This window comes from Callithrix jacchus, chromosome 4 (genome assembly GCF_049354715.1).
Source record: "Callithrix jacchus isolate 240 chromosome 4, calJac240_pri, whole genome shotgun sequence".
In the NCBI taxonomy this organism is placed as follows: Eukaryota; Metazoa; Chordata; class Mammalia; order Primates; family Cebidae; genus Callithrix; species Callithrix jacchus.
In genome coordinates this window covers 132521281-132539238 of record NC_133505.1, presented here as the reverse complement: position 1 = coordinate 132539238, position 17958 = coordinate 132521281, and the positions used below count along the sequence as shown (strand labels likewise).

The 17958-nt window shown below is 38.1% G+C and overlaps 1 protein-coding gene across 16 annotated transcripts in view; it reads right to left on the bottom strand.

Moving 5' to 3' along the window:
- Window positions 1–12104: 12104 nt before the first annotated feature.
- NCOA7 (nuclear receptor coactivator 7) overlaps window positions 12105–17958 on the bottom strand; it is a 158354-nt gene continuing 152500 nt past the window's right edge. For all 16 annotated transcript variants that reach the window (XM_054254413.2, XM_054254414.2, XM_017971373.4 and 13 more), the window contains 3 exons: window positions 15426–15521; window positions 14939–15012; window positions 12105–14555 (listed from right to left, as the gene is read on the bottom strand). In XM_054254413.2, coding sequence (XP_054110388.2) covers window positions 14420–14555; window positions 14939–15012; window positions 15426–15521 — 306 coding nt within the window. In that variant the 3' untranslated portion in view covers window positions 12105–14419. The remainder of the gene's footprint in view (window positions 14556–14938; window positions 15013–15425; window positions 15522–17958) is intronic.

The window sequence follows — 17958 nt, the reverse complement described above, 5'->3', positions numbered from 1 at the left end:
CAGCATTTGGTACATGTTAGTAATCCCTGTCTCCTTAATACACCTCTTCATATGTTTCTAGGTCACTGCATTCTCTCGTTTTCCTTTTTCTCTCTGAAGTTCTTGCCTTTCCCTTTGTAACTCCCCTCTTAGCTCTTACTGTTGGAATGCTCCAGGGCTCAGTTCTTGGTGTTTTTCTCTATCTACAATTGCTCCCTTGATTTCATCCAATCTCACTGATTTAAATACCTATATGCCCAGGATTCTTCTAACCCTTCATACTTTTCTTCAAATCACAATCCAGCTGCATGCTTGATAGTTCCATTCAGGTGTCCGATAGATTGAACTACTGATTTTTTTACTACAAATCTCTTTTATTCGCAGACTTCCAATCTTGTCTGACGACAACCTAATCTTTGTAGCTCTAGAGCCTTTGACTCCTCTGCTCAAAATTTCCATTCTTATCAGCAGGTTGATTAAGTAATGTATGCAATGTCATCCTATTAGTCAGAGACAGAACTTGGCTCCTATCAGAGCCAAGCAGTCTGATAGGAGCCTGAAGATGTAAATAGGTTACAAGAGAGTATGTTTATTAAACATAATTAAGGATTTATAAGAAAATGCCTGAAAAAAGATATTCACTCATGATCTCTGAATGGACATATTATGGCTAGATGTTTTTCCTTCTTTTTTATCTCTATATTTTATTTATTCAACAATACTCTTGACAGAAATGAAACATCCTCATCAACTTCTTTTAAGATTCAGGATTCTAGATGAACTTCATTTTCTTTAATAATTCTCTGATTTATAAATAATCTTATTCCGTGTATTTTTTAGTTATTTAATGATATGTCAGAAGATATAGGGCACTTTCATGCAGATTTCGTGGTATTTCTGGCAGAGGTGAACTACTGAGCTGCTATGACCATATGCGTGATACAGTGTCATGTTTCTTTCCATTTTATAGTGAGGATGTGGAAAGTGTGTTTGTGGGTTTGTCCTAATCTGATAAAATATCATCTTGACAACAGGCATCTCATTTTCTGCATACTAAATAGAAATGTCCTGAGTATGAATACAAAGACCATTCCTGTCTTATATTTAGGAAATAGCAATAACTTTTTGCTGTTTCACCACTGTCTAAAGAATATTAGAATTTTCCAAAGGTAAAAGAAAAACAAGCATGAAAACATTTCTCCCTCCTTAAGAAAAACAATGAAAGAAATACTTAAGGCTAAGGTGATTGTCGCCTGGTACTAAATGTTGCATGTCTGTTGGCCTCCATCTCTTGCAACGAGTGAAATGTCTGGGCAAAATAAGGGAAGGAAGAAGTGCTTGTGTGTGGGAAAAGAGAAATGTCCAGTTTTTGACTACTGATCTGCCTTACAGCTCTCTTTGAACTAATACTGGCAGTTGGCCCAAAGTCCTAACTGTAGCTGTTTAAGCTTTGCTAAAGGACATTAAGGGAAGTCTGATCGTTGTTCTTAAGTGGAAGCGGTGTAAATTATGTCTAATGGAGAGACTGACGGTAGCAAAACTTCCCCATTTCTGCTATTTCCTTGATAAATTGCTTTGTTTACTCGTCTACAGAATATAATGCAGACATTTCTGTTTTTTATAATCTTTCTTAAAAGCCATGTCTTTAAACAAAGCGTTGAAAATAACTTCTTTTTTTTCTTAATCAGGAAAAAGGCTACGCTGGACTTGTTGATAAAGAAGTCAGCATAAACAAGATATGATGGGACTAATACCATGATATTTCTAACTTATTTTTGTCTGGCATTTTACAGTTTTCTAAGGCACTTTTATATACACAAATTGATTCTCGTGACAACTCAGAGAAGAGGATATTATTATTCCTATTTTAGAAATGGAGAAAATAGGACACAGGAAGATGAATTTACTTGGTGGATGATAGATGGGTCTGTCTTGCAGGCCTTTTAGAAGCACAGGAGGGGCACTTCTTATCTCCCACAAAGCAGCAGGAAACAGCTACCATGTGAATCAGCGTACCTCCGACATCTTGAAGTTAACGTCAATTTTCTTGTCTAGCTCACACCTATATTTCCTCATCATTACAAGGCCAATGTATCTTACCCACACCACTAATTCTTGTTCTTATTAGTTACTCTCAAAGTAAAAATTTTTCTTTACTCATACCCAAACTTTCCCATGCTTCCTTTCCTCAAGCTTTTTTCCACTGTTAACCTCCTTTGAAGCTCTTTCTACTGTAAAAAACACAATGTAATTGTACTTACTCTAATCTATATCCTCAACCTCGTAGCAGAGCGATACCGTCACCTTCTTTCCTTAACTGAACCTTGGATTTCCCACAAGAATATTATTTCCCTTGAGCTTTGACAAGCAAAACCTGCTGTTCTCTCCTCCCCGCAACACGCTGAGAGATTTGGAAGCAGGGCTGGCATTCTCCTAGCTCCTAACTGCCGGCTCCAGGTGATTCCATTCCTACCCAAGTGACTCCCCATCCTCTGCCCTCCTTGTCTTTTTTTTTTTTTTTTTTGAGATGGAGTTTTGCTCTTGTTGCCCAGGCTGGAGTGCAATGGCACGATGTCAGCTCATTGCAACCTCAACCTCCCTAGTTCAAGCAGTTCTCTTGCCTCAGCTTCCCAAATAGCTGGGGTTATAGGCATGGACCACCACACCTGACTAATTGTGTATTTTCAGTATGGATAGGGTTTCATGAGCTTGCCCAGGGTGATCTTGAACTCCTCATATCAGGTGATCCACCCACCTCGGCCTCCCAAGGTACTAAGATTACAGGCGTGAGCCACCATGCCTGGCCCTCTGCCCTCTTTACAGTCTCATGCTTTCCCCAAACTTTTTTCCACTTTTAACCTCTTTTGAAGCTCTTTCCACTTTGAAACATAATCACCCTCATCTACCCGCTTCTAGATCACTCCCAGATTTACAGAGAGCTTCAGCACCTGGCTCACAAACCCTGCCAAGCTCCTGCCATTATCTCAGACAATTTCACTGTCCATGACTCACTGCTTCTCAAACACCTGGATTTCAATGCCCTTTGCCTCTATTCCTCTTTAACACAACTCAGCTCTGTGGCAAAATCCAAACTTTATAATCACCCAGATTATCTGGAAAACTGACCATCGATGATTGTTCACAGCTCTGCCAGTACACGTCCCAGCAACTTTTACATTCTCTTGACATGGTAGCAATTTCTGTTCTTGATCTTTCTCTCTTTAACTCTTGCTGCCACCCTCCCATCTTTACTTCCTTCTCTACCCACCATATCCTAGAGGCCCACCAACCCCCTAAATCCCTTCTGGGCACCCACCACAGCCTCCCTCTATCTTTTTGCTATATTCCCAACTAACTTGCTATTTCCTGTAGTTACCTTGGTGGTTTAAGGCATAGACTGGGGGAGTCAGACTTCTTCAATTTGAAGCCCATTTCTACCACTTAGTAGTGATTCTACTTTGAATAAATCGTGTTATTTTTTATGGCTTCCACTTTGCTCAGCTGGAAAATAATAATAGTACCTATTTGTGACTATCACAAGATATTATGAAGATTGAGGTAATATATGTAAAGTGCTTAGAAGAGTACATAGCACATAAGTGTTCAATAAATGCTTACTCTTATGACAACTCAACTTCTTGATGCTACCTCCTTATAAAAGTCAAATAAGCAAATAAGTGCAAATATATGTCCAGATGTGCAAAGACAAACTGACAAAAATCTTTTCTCATTCCTCTTCCTAGATATTGCCAGTTTAAGGGAGACTTTTGAGAAAATACCCTTGCCGGTCCTGAGACTCTCAGATACCATCATGTTAACTGTTTCTCTTCCTCATTAGAAGTATATAAGACTAACAGACTGATGAATGCCTATTATTTTTAAGGCAGGAACCTCTTCCAAGAAGACAGAGTTTAAAAACAGGCAGACTGGGTGCGGTGGCTCATGCCTATAATCCCAGTACTTTGTAAGGCTGAGGGGCGTGGATAGACAGAGCTCAAAAGTTAAGACCAGCCTGGGCAACATGGTGAAACCCTGTCTCTACCAAAAAATACAAGAAATTAGCCAGGTGTGATGGTGCATGCCTGCTGTCCCAGCTACTCAGGAGACTAAGAGGTTGGAGGATCACTTGAGCCTGGGATCCGGAGGTGGCAATGAGCCGAGATTGTGCCACTGCACTCCCACCAGGGTGAGAGAGTGAAACCCTGTCTCACCAAAAAAATAAAAATAAACCAAAAACAACAACAAAAACAAACAAACAAAAAAAACCCACCAGGCAGAAGACATGAAAAGAGATCTCACAAAAGAGAAAACAAGAATGGCTAAGAAACACATTTAAAGATGCTCATCCTCATTAGTAATCAGAGAATTGCAAATTAAAGCCAAGGTGAGATAATATTACACACACCTGAGATTGGCAAAAACTAAGTCTAACAGTATCAGGTGTTGGGCACGATACTCTGATGGGCATGTAAATGGTGCAATCATTTTGCAAAACCTTGTGATGTTATCTACTTTTCAAAGCCAAATATTCACATATCCACAAAGCACAAAACTGCAAGCAACCTTATCCACTGACAGGAGAATAGATCAATCGTGGTAGAGAAGTATATTCACATGAGAAATAGCAGACACACACACACACATACACAAGTGAAACATATCTGCAGTAATGAAATGAATCTTAGAAACAATCTTGAAGGGAAGGGAAATGAGTATTTATATAATGTACAGGAAATGTATATAATGTAATGACACTTTACAGATATTAATCCATTTAGTTCTTTATTCAAGGTAGGTACTATTGCTCTCATTTTACAGATAAGGAAATTGAGGCAGAAAGAGCTTAAGTAACTTGTGCTAACAGGTGGAGTTGCCAAGATCTAGCTAACATTTCTTTCATGCTTACACAGTACCAGGCACTATACTGCTTTGCCTAGATTATCTGTTTCATGAAAGATGCTTTTTATAAAGTGTCATTTTTTTGGTCAGATAGACCTTCTTAAATCAACATGACGAGTTAGAACTGGAGAATCAGTTAATTACATGCCTTGGCATTCTTCTCCCAACTCTATCACCAAAATGCAATATGAACTTCATTTAAGTAATCTTCTAAACCATTTTCCAAATATGATTTTTGGAAACCCAGAATGTGACTCAGTGCCTACGCCCTAACACCCTGAGGCCTGGAATTTTCCTTCAGTCTACATTTTTCAGAATGCTAATAATTTAATAAAAAACATGAAAATACAGGAATTCTCCTCGGGGAAAACCATCACCCAGAAATCTACTCCCCAGCATTCTTTTACTTTCACCTTTAAAACCTCAAGGGAAGAACTCCAGCAGCTAGAAAGGGGATCATTCCTTCTCGCATGGCAGTAGTTCATCTCAAAAATAATGCTTGTAAATTTGTAATTCAGCATTGTATGTGGAGCGGGGGAGGAGAGCTGGGAATCCAAACCCTGTGTTTTCGTCCCAGCTCTGCCATTTAGCTGTAGAACACTGGACAAATCCATTAGCTTCCCTGGAGCTCATGTTCTCAGTTCTACACTTCCATTCTGTTAAACCTGACAAGTATTTCTTGAAAGCTTCCTAAGTGCCATCCACCCTGCCAGGCTTTGGGGATATGAAGATAAGACACAATTGGCCATAGAGGAGTTCCTAGCCATTCAGGAGCTTTCTTTCTAGAGTAGAGGATTGTGCATCATGGTAGTTAAGGTGCCTAAACAGAACGTGGGTATCCAGGTGGTGGAAACATTGTGAAGAGTGAACACTGCTAGCATACTATTAGAAGTAAGAGGTCAGCTCTGGGGCCCAATGTAACCAAAGATATCCTCACTATAACCCTCATTAGCTTTGTGATATTAGGCAAGTTACCGAACCCTCTGAAGAATCAATTTCCTCATCTCTAAAACAGAGATAATAATTGTACTGTCTTCATTTTGCAGATCAAATAAAATAATATATGTAAAAAAGGAGGGTGGATAGTCATCCTAAGTAAATGTTACCTGCCCTCCTCCTCCTCCTCCTCTTCATCACTATTATTAGTATATAAGTTGCTCCTTAGCAAGGCATTGTGACAGCGTCTGGAGATCTAGGTAGACATCTGTTCATCAACCTTGCTTAGCCCAAGCTTACTCAGTGGAGGATGTCACTGAGGTGAACATTCAGTTCTTGCCCGCATATCTTTCCTGAAGATGTTCACATGCATTAAAGGAATATTAAGAGGCCAGTGCAAAGTCAAATTGATTTTGAGAAGGTTATTTCTAAATGTTCTGAAGTATGAGTGGGATGCAATTTAGCACAGAAGCAGCAAGAGGACGCATTTTGATAAAGGTGGTGTTAATTCATAATTTTGGGAGATGTTTGAGTGAGAAGTGAAAGTCATGCTGAATAAATTTGACTTGTTAACGAAAAGAGTCAAACTCTGTAAAACATTTTAAGATACTTATTCTGAGCCAAATATCGAGTGACCATGGCCCATGACACAGCCCTCAGGAGGCCCTGAGAACATGTGCCCAAGGTGGCTGTAGTACAGTTGGTTTTATATATTTTAGGAAGACATGAACCATCAATCAAATACATTTAAGAAATACATTGGTTTGGTTCAGAAAGGCGGGACAACTCAAAGCAGGACCTTCTAGGCTACAGAAAAATTTAAACATTTTCTGGTTGAAAATTGGTTGTGTTTGTCTAAAGACCTGTAATCGATAGAAAGGAATGTTCAGATTAAAGATAAAGGATGGTGGAGACCAACTTTTATTGTGCAGTGGAAGCTCTCAGACAGCAGTCTTCAGAGAGAGGTTGTAAATTGTTTCCTGTTGGACCTAAAAGGGTGCCTGGCTCTTAGTTGATTAACTCCTGGATCTGGAAAGAAAGGAAGGAAAACAAAGGGGGAACGGGATGCTCTATAGAATGTGGGTATTTCCCACAAGAGACCACAGGGCAGTTTCAAGTTATGGCAAGAAAATGTATTTTGGGTTTAAATGTTTTCTCCTTGTCTCATAATATGCCAGAGTCAGATTGAAAAGTAAGTCACAATATATAGCATGAGAGAAAACTCATCTGATTATAATTTATAGTTTGTAAGGCATGACTCCCCAGACCCCTTAGGTAAGAATTTGGGTAAGATAAAATATCAGAGCTTAGTCCTCAGACTTGATTTGAAAAAGTAAGCTCCAGAAGTTATAAAGGAAATGATAAATCTGACTAAAAAGAAATTATAATAAACTCATGTGTAAAAAAGTTATATATTTAAAAAATATAAACTAGCAAAATATTTGCAATATATATGACAAAGGGCTAATTTTTTGAATATACAAAGAACACATACAAATCAGCAAGAAGATGAATTACTTAATGAACAAAGGACATAGACTATTCAGGAAAAAAGACATACAAATAGGCAATACATGTGCAAAGATGTTCAACCTCATTTACGATTAAAGAGTGAACATTAAAATAGATACCATTTGGGCAAAGAATAAAAAGAGATTAACATAACCAGTATTGATGAGGGTGTGTCGTAACTGGCATGCTCAAACACAGTTTATGTAAATGAATGTAATTTTGGAGGAGGAATAACTGATATAGCATGTTATAAAATAAAAGACCCTTTCACTCTCACTAATAAAAATTATCCTAAAAATATACAATTCATAAATGCACAAAGTTCTAGATACAAGTGTGTTCCTAAGAATTGTTTGTAATAGCCAAAAAGTCCATTAATGAAGACTGTTTAAACAATGAGAGACTCATCCAGTGAAGGATGAGACGGCTACGTATATTGTTAGAAAATGTTCACATCATATTGTTAAAGAGGAAAACTTAAGAATAGTAGATAGAGTACATTTCTGTTTACATGAAGAAGATATAAATTAGCTTATATATGCATAATAATGCTCTAGAAGGAAACAATTTTTGTGATTGTTAGCACTGAAGATGCAGGAAGGAAAACATTACTTTTACTGAATTCTCTTCTGTACTGTTTGAAAATTTTACCATGAACATATATTACATTTACAATTAAGAAAGGAGGAAACTAAACCTTAGTTAAAAAAATTTGAGCAGCAAATAAGTCATTACAATATTTCTGAAATTAGTTTTAAAAACGAAGTAAGTTATTATCTTAAAAGATGAACTTTCCTTTGCAACTGTTAGTTACATCATTTGGTGATTCCTCCATAAGATAAAGGAATTTCTCCATTATTTTACTTATCTAGTGCTTAGTAAAGCTTACTTTATGTCAGGCACTATTTTAAGTGCATTAATTATTGTATAATCATGGGTGGTTATTATTATTATCTCCACAGTACAGATAAGAAAATTGAAGCACATAGAGGTAAAATAACCAAGGTCACATAGCTAGTAAGGTCTAGAGCTGAGATTCAAACTCTGGACACCTGACTTTGGGGAATCCATACCTTAACCACCATGCTTTGGTGCTTCTTGAAGTCTTTTTGTTTTTTTGGGTTTTTTCTTTTGAGACAGAGTCTTGCTCTGTCACCTAGGCTGGAGTGCGGTGACATGATCTTGGCTCACTGCAACCTCTGCCTCCCAGGTTCAAGCAACTCTCCTGCCTCAGCCTTCTGAGTAGCTGGGATTAGAGGTGCCCATCATCATGCCTGGCTAATTTTTGCATTTTTAGTAGAGACAGGGTTTTGCCATGTTGGCCAGGCTGGTCTTGAACTCCTGACCTTAAGTGATCTGCCTACCTCCACCTCCTAAAGTGCTGGGATTATAGGCGTAAGCCACTGTGCCCAGCCATGCTTCTTGAAGTGTTTAGAAATCTTTAGCATAGTCTACCTGGGTGATATAATTATATAACCTGCAAACGGGCTCATATCATATACCACAAGCTCTTTCTAGGATACTTCCAGATCAAACCTATCCACTTTTCTGACCTTTTGGAAGATCTAATAGAAAAACAAGATGCTACAAGAGAACAAGACTGGGCCTTGTTGGACATGAAGTAATAATAACAGGGCCTTTTAACAACTCTCAAGGTCGACACAAAACCTCAACACAGTGTAACAGCAGATCTTTGTTGAAACATTCTTGTTAATTGCTATCTTTAAACCTAAAAGGGCTGATCTCAGGCAACTGTGGGGTAAAATGTGGCTGATCCATCAGCCAGTAGAAAATAAGGTTAAGCCAAGAAGGACTATCATGGGGATGGAAAGCTGAACCGTTTGGCTGAATTCCTGTATTTTCAAAGTGATGTCAAGGTGAAGATATTTTTTAGCTACAGAGGCACAAGAAGACATGCTTTATCACCTAAGCTTGTTGACAATGAACTTGTTTCTTGTGTTTCTTGTTTAGCATTTTCCTCAGAGTTATGTCAAGCCAGATCAGGGTTACTTTTTCTAACCCTAGAAGTGAAGGGATTGATGAAATGGTGGGGCCTTGTTGATGGTAAATAAGGATAGTAAAGTTATCCACTGGGCTCTCCCCTATAGCTTTTGAATTGCCTTTTATTCTAACAAGTTTCTATTGAAAACTTACTCTGTGTAAGCAGGTTCTCTGAGGGACTAGTAGGCATCCCAGCTGCCAAACTTCGTAAGGAAGGTTGATCACAGAATCTTCATTGGTCACTGAATAGCGCCAAGTGAGGCATTCTGAGAGATCCATTATTCCTGTTGGTTTGGGACTAAATGCACAATTCTGTGTAAGGAATGAGTTGTCTTTATTTTCAGCAGACCATTTTGCACTGTGGAGGGTGCCTGGTAAGGGATATGACATACTACAGCACTGCCATGAGCAGCAGAATGCCCAGCACAGGAACAAAAACACATGATGGAGGCCGTGCCAGGAAAACTTCACGTCAGACAAGGCCTGGGCACTAGGAGAGTTTTTCTTTACCTTTCGTTTTTAAGAGAAGGGGTTTCCCTCTGTCACCGAGACTGGAGTGCAATGGTGTGATTTTGGTTCACTGCAGCCTTGATTTCCCAGCCTTAAGCAATCCTCCTGCCTCTGCCCCCAAGTAGCTGGGACTACAGGCATGCACTGCCACACCTAGTAACGTTTTTTTTTAATTTTTTTTGTAGACGTGGGTTGTCATCATGTTGTCCAGCCTGGATTCGAACTCCTGAGCTAAGGTGTTGGGATTACAGCATCAGCCACCCCACCTGGCCAGTTTTCATTACCTTTGAATAGAGATGGGGGCCAGTAATCCTATGTAGATCCAATTTCTCAGTTTATAAAGACGGTTAGGGATCTCAGCTCTCTGGTCACCTTATAAGCTGACTACCTAAACAATGAGAGATATACTAGATAACCTTAGGTGGCACCAATCTGTGTGACCTGTAATGGCATAAACAAAGTGCTTGGAACTGAAGGTTCGCTTCCGGTGAAGGAGTCATAGTCTGACTTAATTGCTGATGAAAATATGATTTGGCAACAATATCTTGATCTAAAGCTGTGCTGTTCAATGTGGGAGCTACCAGGCATGTGTGGCTATTTAAAAAAACTAAAGTTAAATAAAAAGTTCAGCTCCTCAGTCACCTAAGGCACATTTCCACTGTTCAACATTAGTATGGTAGCTAGTGGGCTATCATTAAGGACAGTGAAAATTCATGAAACATTTCTATCATTGTAGAACCTTCTTTGAACAGTGCTGATCTAAGAGAGAAACAAAAAGTCCTCAAAGATATTCTATCAAGAGACAACATCTTCTTGGCTTGACTGGCCATACCTCATAGGCCATATAGTTTTTATTCTGAACCACTAGAGATTTGAAATAGAAAGGGAGTAAGATCTTAAAAGTTTGGTGTGAATCATGAAGGTTAATTTTTTTCAGTAAAGACACCTTCTCTTAGGGGTAAATTATGGATAAGGGTTGTAGGCAAGGAGGTGAGAGCAGAGCATGTGATACTCTTTCTCAATCGGGGGAAGCACTAACTTCCCCTGACTGAGAAAGAGCATGTGACCTCATTAGGCAGAAGGAAGTGGTCAAAGGCACTTTTGATACACGCACAAGAAATGAGTGTGCTTCTCTTGAGTTTTCTGGAATTTTCTTGGTTGCTGACCTCCTTACCTTGCTGCATTAAATTAAATTAGTAAAAATAGGTTGGGCTTCCTAAGAAAAGCATGAAACTTAACACCCCTTTCTGACTTAAAAGATTCTCAATGCCTTCCTCAAAATGAGAGTAATTCTTTCATTAGTGCTGTTTCATGTATTAGTTCATTTTTACACTGCTATAAAGAACTCCCTGAGACTGGGTTATTTATAAAGAAAGGAGGTTTAATTGACTCACAGCTCCACATGGCTAGGGAGGCACCAGGAAACTTAACAGTCATGGCGGAAGGCAAAGAGGAAGAAAGACACATCTTACATGGCAACAGGGGAGAGGGTGAGGGTGGAACTACCAAACACTTTGAAACAATCGGATCTCATGAAAACTCCCTCATTATCATGAGAACAGCATGGGGGAAACTGCCCCCATGTTCCAATCATATCCCACCAGGTCCCTCCTTCAGCACATGGATATTCCAGTTCTGATGAGATGTTGGTGGGGACACAGAGTCAAACCATATCAATGTATCTCTAAAACTTTAAAAGGCATCAAGGAGAGGGAAATCAAATAAAGGGAAGACATACTTATAATAGTGTAGGATGTACCTGGTGGCTTGTAGCATGAAGATGCATCTAATCACTTTCAATAGAGTCTCAAGAAACATTTGGTTGTCTCCTCCCACCCAAGTTCTTTGATATGGACTTACGAACTGGGGAATTATGAAGCAATGAAGACTGCTAGGGACCTGGTATCAGGATTGCCAAAGAAAATTTATGAGAGAATAAGGTGTCCCTCATGGAAATTACAAAGTAGGTTAAGACAGATGTCAAGAGGAAGAGGTCATCATTTATAGCACAGCTAGAAAGACTGGAAAAGAGACTGGTAGACAGTGCCAAGAATTGTCTCTTGGTAACTCTAACAAGAGCAGTTTTCATGAACTGATGAGAGAATTAGGAGGGTGGCTACAGGGAATGAAGAGGGAGTTTCCAGGGCAGTAGTGAAAACATGAGTTGTAGACCTTGTTTAGTCTTGGATATTTCACCAGCCTCTCACAAAAGTAAAAACTCTGGTACCCAATAAATACCTGACGAATGAATCTTTGGGAGAGAAAAATCACTGAATGCATAAATTCCTTTATTGAAAATATTGGGATAGCACTGCATTACATATAGTCAATATCCATAAATGAAGGGTCACACATTTCTTCTGAATGGACAATACTGTTTTACATAGAGAACACAGCATCTGGATATGCTCTCACAAGTATAGTATCATGGACTAAACTAGGTCAGAGTGAAGTATATGCAAAATGACCATTTTGTTTTTTTCCATTTTATTTATTAATAGCATATGGTTGCAGATGGTATAAATGGTAAACATATCATGAGACATTCCTGATATCTCACACCAACACATTATTTAACAAGCAGGTTAAGGTAAAACTGCCAGTATACTCAGTTCTCAGTAGAACTTGAGTGCAATGTACACTCAGGCTACAGATTTAAAATTTTATAGCATTCATTTAAATGTGCATGGAATATAAGTGGGTATAATAATTGTTGATCTGATAGGAGGCCATTGGACAATCTTTTCTCTTTTACAAATTGTCTAAAACAGGAGAATAATGTAAAGGAAATATTCTAAGATTTTTTTTTAAATGCAGCTATGTAAATAGTACTTGTTATAAATTTTTCCTTTCAAAAATTACTGGGGAAATAATTTATGACAGACCATTTTGAAGCTTTGGCTATTACCTGAAAATTTTTCCCACTAGCAACCAGTCTTTGGCTTTCATAAAAATCAATAATATTGGTTAAGTAAATCTTTACTATTATTATTTTTGAGACAGAGTCTCACCGTCATCCAGGCTGGAGTGCAGTGGCGTGATCTTGGCTCACTGCAACCTCTGCCTCCCAGGTTCAAGCAATTCTCCTGCCTCAGCCTCCTGAGTAGCTGGGATTACACGCACCTGCCACACCCCTAGCTAATACTTTCAGTAGAGACAGGATTTCATCAAGTTGGCCAGGCTGGTCTCAAACTGGTGACCTCAAATGATCTACTCGCCTTGACCTCCCACATCCACCCACCTTGGCCTCCCACAGTGCTGAGATTACATCCGTGAGCCACAGCCCCCAGCCCTTTATTATTATTTAATAGATGTTTTGTCATGTCAAAATAGGCTGATATCTTAAAAATAGGTTTTCCTTTCTATTCCAATTTTAATATGAATGCATTTCTTTGTATTGTTTTTTTCTCAAATAAATGAGTCTAGAAACCAAGACAATTGGTCCAATTTGATGTTTTTTCATTTGATTTTAAAAATGCAGAAATTAATACACTGAGTCACTTTTAAGACAGAGGCCTGCTCGTTAATGTAAAAGCTTGAAAAAGTTATACAAAGAACACTACGAAAATAAAGTTTTTGTTATTAACACAAATGATCTTATAAGAAGCAAAACATTTTCTTTTCAAAAGCCGAATTTGTTCTAAGTCTAGGTTCACAAAGGTTTTCATTTCTATAAATATGAACTTAAGACTGTGAGAAATGGTTTATTTTTCTTCACACAAATATTTTCAAGGTACGTTAACTAAAAATGTACCCTTTTTTTGACTAAATGGAAAGCTGGCCTATAATAGTCAAATTGATGAACATTCATAATGAATTTTTAGAAATTTAGAATTATACACTCATATATATGTATATGTACATATTCCTACACACACATCTATCTCTATATATCCACATACAGATATATAGACATATGCTGCTTAAGACCTATCACCCTAAACAATCAGGGCAAAAAAAATTCAATATAAAACTATATAAATCAAAGATTTGTTCCCAAAACATAGCACAAAATGTATTCATTTAATATTTCAAGATTTGACACATTAAAAGAAAAAAAAAACTGCCAACACATTTCAGACAATATACAGTAATAAATAAAATTTTCTTTAAAAAAAATCTCATATATTCCCTTTAAGTGCTGTGCACTTCCCATTTTTCTAAAGAGACTAACTTTTTCCATGGCAAATAACAGCTGTACATTTTGGTAATGAAAATTATGCTGATAAATACACAAGGCATGTATATATCCACAGTATCTTTTTTTTCACAGTTACCAAAAATAAAAATTGCATTCAACTCATACCTATAAACACTCTGATTCCTCACTGTATGGATTTGAAGGAAGTGTAAGTCCAAAGTCTTTCCACAACCTGGATTTCAAATTTCTTTCTTCCATGTCTGCCCTCCACATGTACCTTCCAGAATCTTTCTGCAATGTGCTCATGCTCTGAGATGATGGCGGAAAGGAAGCATTGGGTGGGATGAGGCAGCCTGGGCTGGGGCATCTTCTTCCAGCCAGCTTTAGGAAGGCTGATCGAATCCAGTATTTTTAATGTTATATTTTAAGGCAGTCTAAATTTCACTCGAATGCCCACACTTCTAGATCCTGAACTATGAAGTCTTCCTTTTTGGAAAGAATATCATTATTGAAAGTGCTGCAAGAGTTGCTTCGTCCATGGTATAAATCAGCATCTAGCCATAAACCAAATCGTCCCCTGAAAAGGTTTAAAAAAAAAAGGTGAAAACACTTCTATCTTACATGGTACACGGCACACCTTCTGTTCTCTTTCACCCCCATCTTCTTTCCTTTATACTATAGACAGGCAAAATTCGAAACTGCTTATAAAGACATGGTACATTTCCTTTATTTCATTTAAATGACTAGTCTTACTAAAAGATAAGTGGTAATAGTGCCTGATTTAGACACATAAATAAATGATTCTATCTTTGATTCTTAAGTGTCATGTGTCAGGCCACTATCCTAATTCATCTAAGCACATGGATTAGTTAAAATCATCTGACACCAAGGTTTTAAATATTGGGTCAAAACAGACCCACTCAGGTGGTAACACGGCAATAAGAAAACAAAAAACCTTACCCTCCACCACCAAGTTCTAAAGAACTTATGTCTCCATTGATAAAATACGAATTTTCTCCACTCCACTTAAAGACCTTGGGGAAGAAACACAAAAAGAAAACAGACATTTTAATCTGGAGAATGAGCAAGGAGGAAACATGAAATAGAATTTGCATGTAAAAGGGAACCACCTCACCCCATTGACTGAGGAAGCTCCTGACTGCCAGACCCGGCCCACACCAGAATGAGATCTCCCAAAGGGTTATGAAGGAGGGAAGACCTTTCAGGCACACGCTACCTCTGACCTGCAACTCCTCTCTGGATTGCAACCTGAGCAGCCCAGAAGGCCAGGGACCTAAGCAGTTTGCCAGCTACAGTCATAAAGGGCTGATCCAGCCTAGAGTCAATTGAGAAGTTATAGGACAGCTGTTGTCCCAATGCCTATCCCCTTCCCCAATTGCGGACACTGTGACATATGGGAGGTTGGTTATTTCTCCTATCTAGGTACCTTGAAATGAGGGCTGAATGTGTAGAGAAAAGTTTCGCCTGTGCCATAATAGTGGTCACTGAACTTGAAAGGATGAGTTGCATATGCTCCAAAAATCTGTCAAAAGAAAACAGAAATGTTACCTACATTCAAACCTCAATCTCCCAAAGCAAGGCTTTCTGAATTATTTTTGATACATCATGTTCTGAGATCTATTTCAGCAAAGACTTACTAAATTGGCACTCAAATTTAAAAAGATCACCAGTAAAAGAATAAACAAACATCCCCAGCTCTAATTGGAACCCAAGTGGCCAGGCTTCCTGGTGCATGCAAAATTCATCTGACAAAGCTTAGAGAACTTGTTTGTTAAAGGCCAACAATTTGTTCCTATTTTAAAAGACTTCCAAAGTTCACTATGGAGACAAATTTCTGTTACTGAATATGCATAACATAATAGAAACATTAGGCAACAACAAGATATATCTTGCACACAGAAATGAATGGTTGGGACAACAAAGTCACATCTTTTATGCATTTTATACATGGAATCATGGCTGGGCATTTCCCCAGAGAAAATAAACTTTCTTTTGTTTTGTAACAATGAATTATTAATATGCTTATTAAATTAAAACTATATCCTTTTAGTTTTTGAGACAGAGTCTCCCTCTGTCACCAGGCTGGAGTGCAGTGGTGCGATCTTGGCTTACTGCAACCTCTGCCTGCTGGGTTCAAGCAATTCTCCTGCCTCAGCCTCCAGAGTAGATGGGACTATAGGCACATGGCACCATGCCTGGCTAATTTTTTTTTTTTTTTGTATTTTTAGTAGAGATGGGGTTTCACCATGCTGGCCAGGCTTGTCTTGAACTCCTGACCTTGTGATCTACCTAGCTTGGCCTCCCAAAGTACTGGGATTACAGGCATGAGCCACCATGCCCAACTAAATTAAAACTATATTTTTAAAATAACTGATTTACTATATTTTAGTTCAAAGTGACTTTTAAGGAACAAAAAGGTGATTTAGATGTGTTTAAGTCAATGGTTCTTCTACTTTTTCTTGTTGGGGGATGGGAGGAGAGCCAAGCCACCAGAGTAGTAGTGTTTTCAGAATGTGTACACCAACTGCCTCAGCATCTCATCCTTCTGTTCAGATCCTGATCAGCACTTGCAGGGGAGAGCATATGTATTTTGAAAATGTCCCTAGGTGATTCAGACATTCTTCCTATTTCAAATCCCACTTGAGGAACATTGCTTTAAATACAGGTTATCTGAAAAAATGTCACAGCATTTTTCAAAAATTATTTTAATTAGATCACAATCTCTGTGTGCTATCTTCTTCACCACTTACACTCAGTTCCTGACCACCTGTAACGCTAAGTATTAGGTAGAAGGCTAGAAACTCTTTCTAACCAGTATTTTTCATGCTTTCTGCTATCCAACCTTTCCTTAGAGCTGCTAAGAACAAAGAAATATAGCACGATAAATCCTTTGCTCTTCTTCTGGTGATCTTCCAGGAAAAGAACTAAAATACAATCGAAATAGACATCTATTTTTAAAAGCATGGTGTTAAAATATGATAAAAATGGCAATAGCCATATGTGGAAGAAAATGAGTCCCTCTCTGATCAGTCAATAAGAAAAGTCCTCTTTACTTTCGCACCATCCATATAATTTTAAATAATTATTTTCTTCCTTAGCTAAAATTTTTCTTTTCTTTTTTTGTCTGAGATGGAGTCTCGCTCTGTTGCCCAACTGGAGTGCAGTGGCACAATCTTGACCCAAGGCAAATTCCACTTCTCAGGTTCAAGCAATTCTCCTGCCTCAGCCTCCTGAGTAGCTGGGATTACAGGCACACGCCACCATGTTCAGCTAATTTTTATATTTTTAGTAGAGATGGGGTTTCACCATGTTAGCAGGCTGGTCTCGAACTCCTGACTTCCTGCCTTGGCCTCTCAAAACGTTGGGATTATGGGCGTGAACCACCATGCCTGGCCTCTTAGCTAAAATTTTCTTAGCAATTCTGTAAATGCACTTAAAGACTAAGGGCTGGGTATTAGGGAATTACTGTTAATTTTGTTAGGTCTATTGCATTGTGATTATGATAAATTTTTTTTTCTTTTTTTCTATTAATGTATTTAAAAATAAATTGCATAAAACAACTTTTCTATAATAGCATTGTTAGCCTATACCATATAAAAATGTAATATATTTAGCAATAGCAGAACAAAGGAATCCAACTGAATAAAGAACAACCTAGAAATGATAAAAGGATGGTCATATAACAAAACATATAAATGTACATTAGCTCTCTTTTCTTCTCTCAACTTCCTTAGCAGATATGAAATTATCGAATATAGTAATCATAACAAATGCTGTATTTGTATATATACAGATGTAACATGCATAACAGTACTGCAAAAAGTTAAAAGATATAATATAGCAATATAGGAGTAATATTTACATACCTCACTAGTAGTTAATAATTAGTCTCTACTAACTTTCTGATGATTGCTCTACTGTTTTCAACAATGTCTGGTGCTATACTCCACAGTCTGATT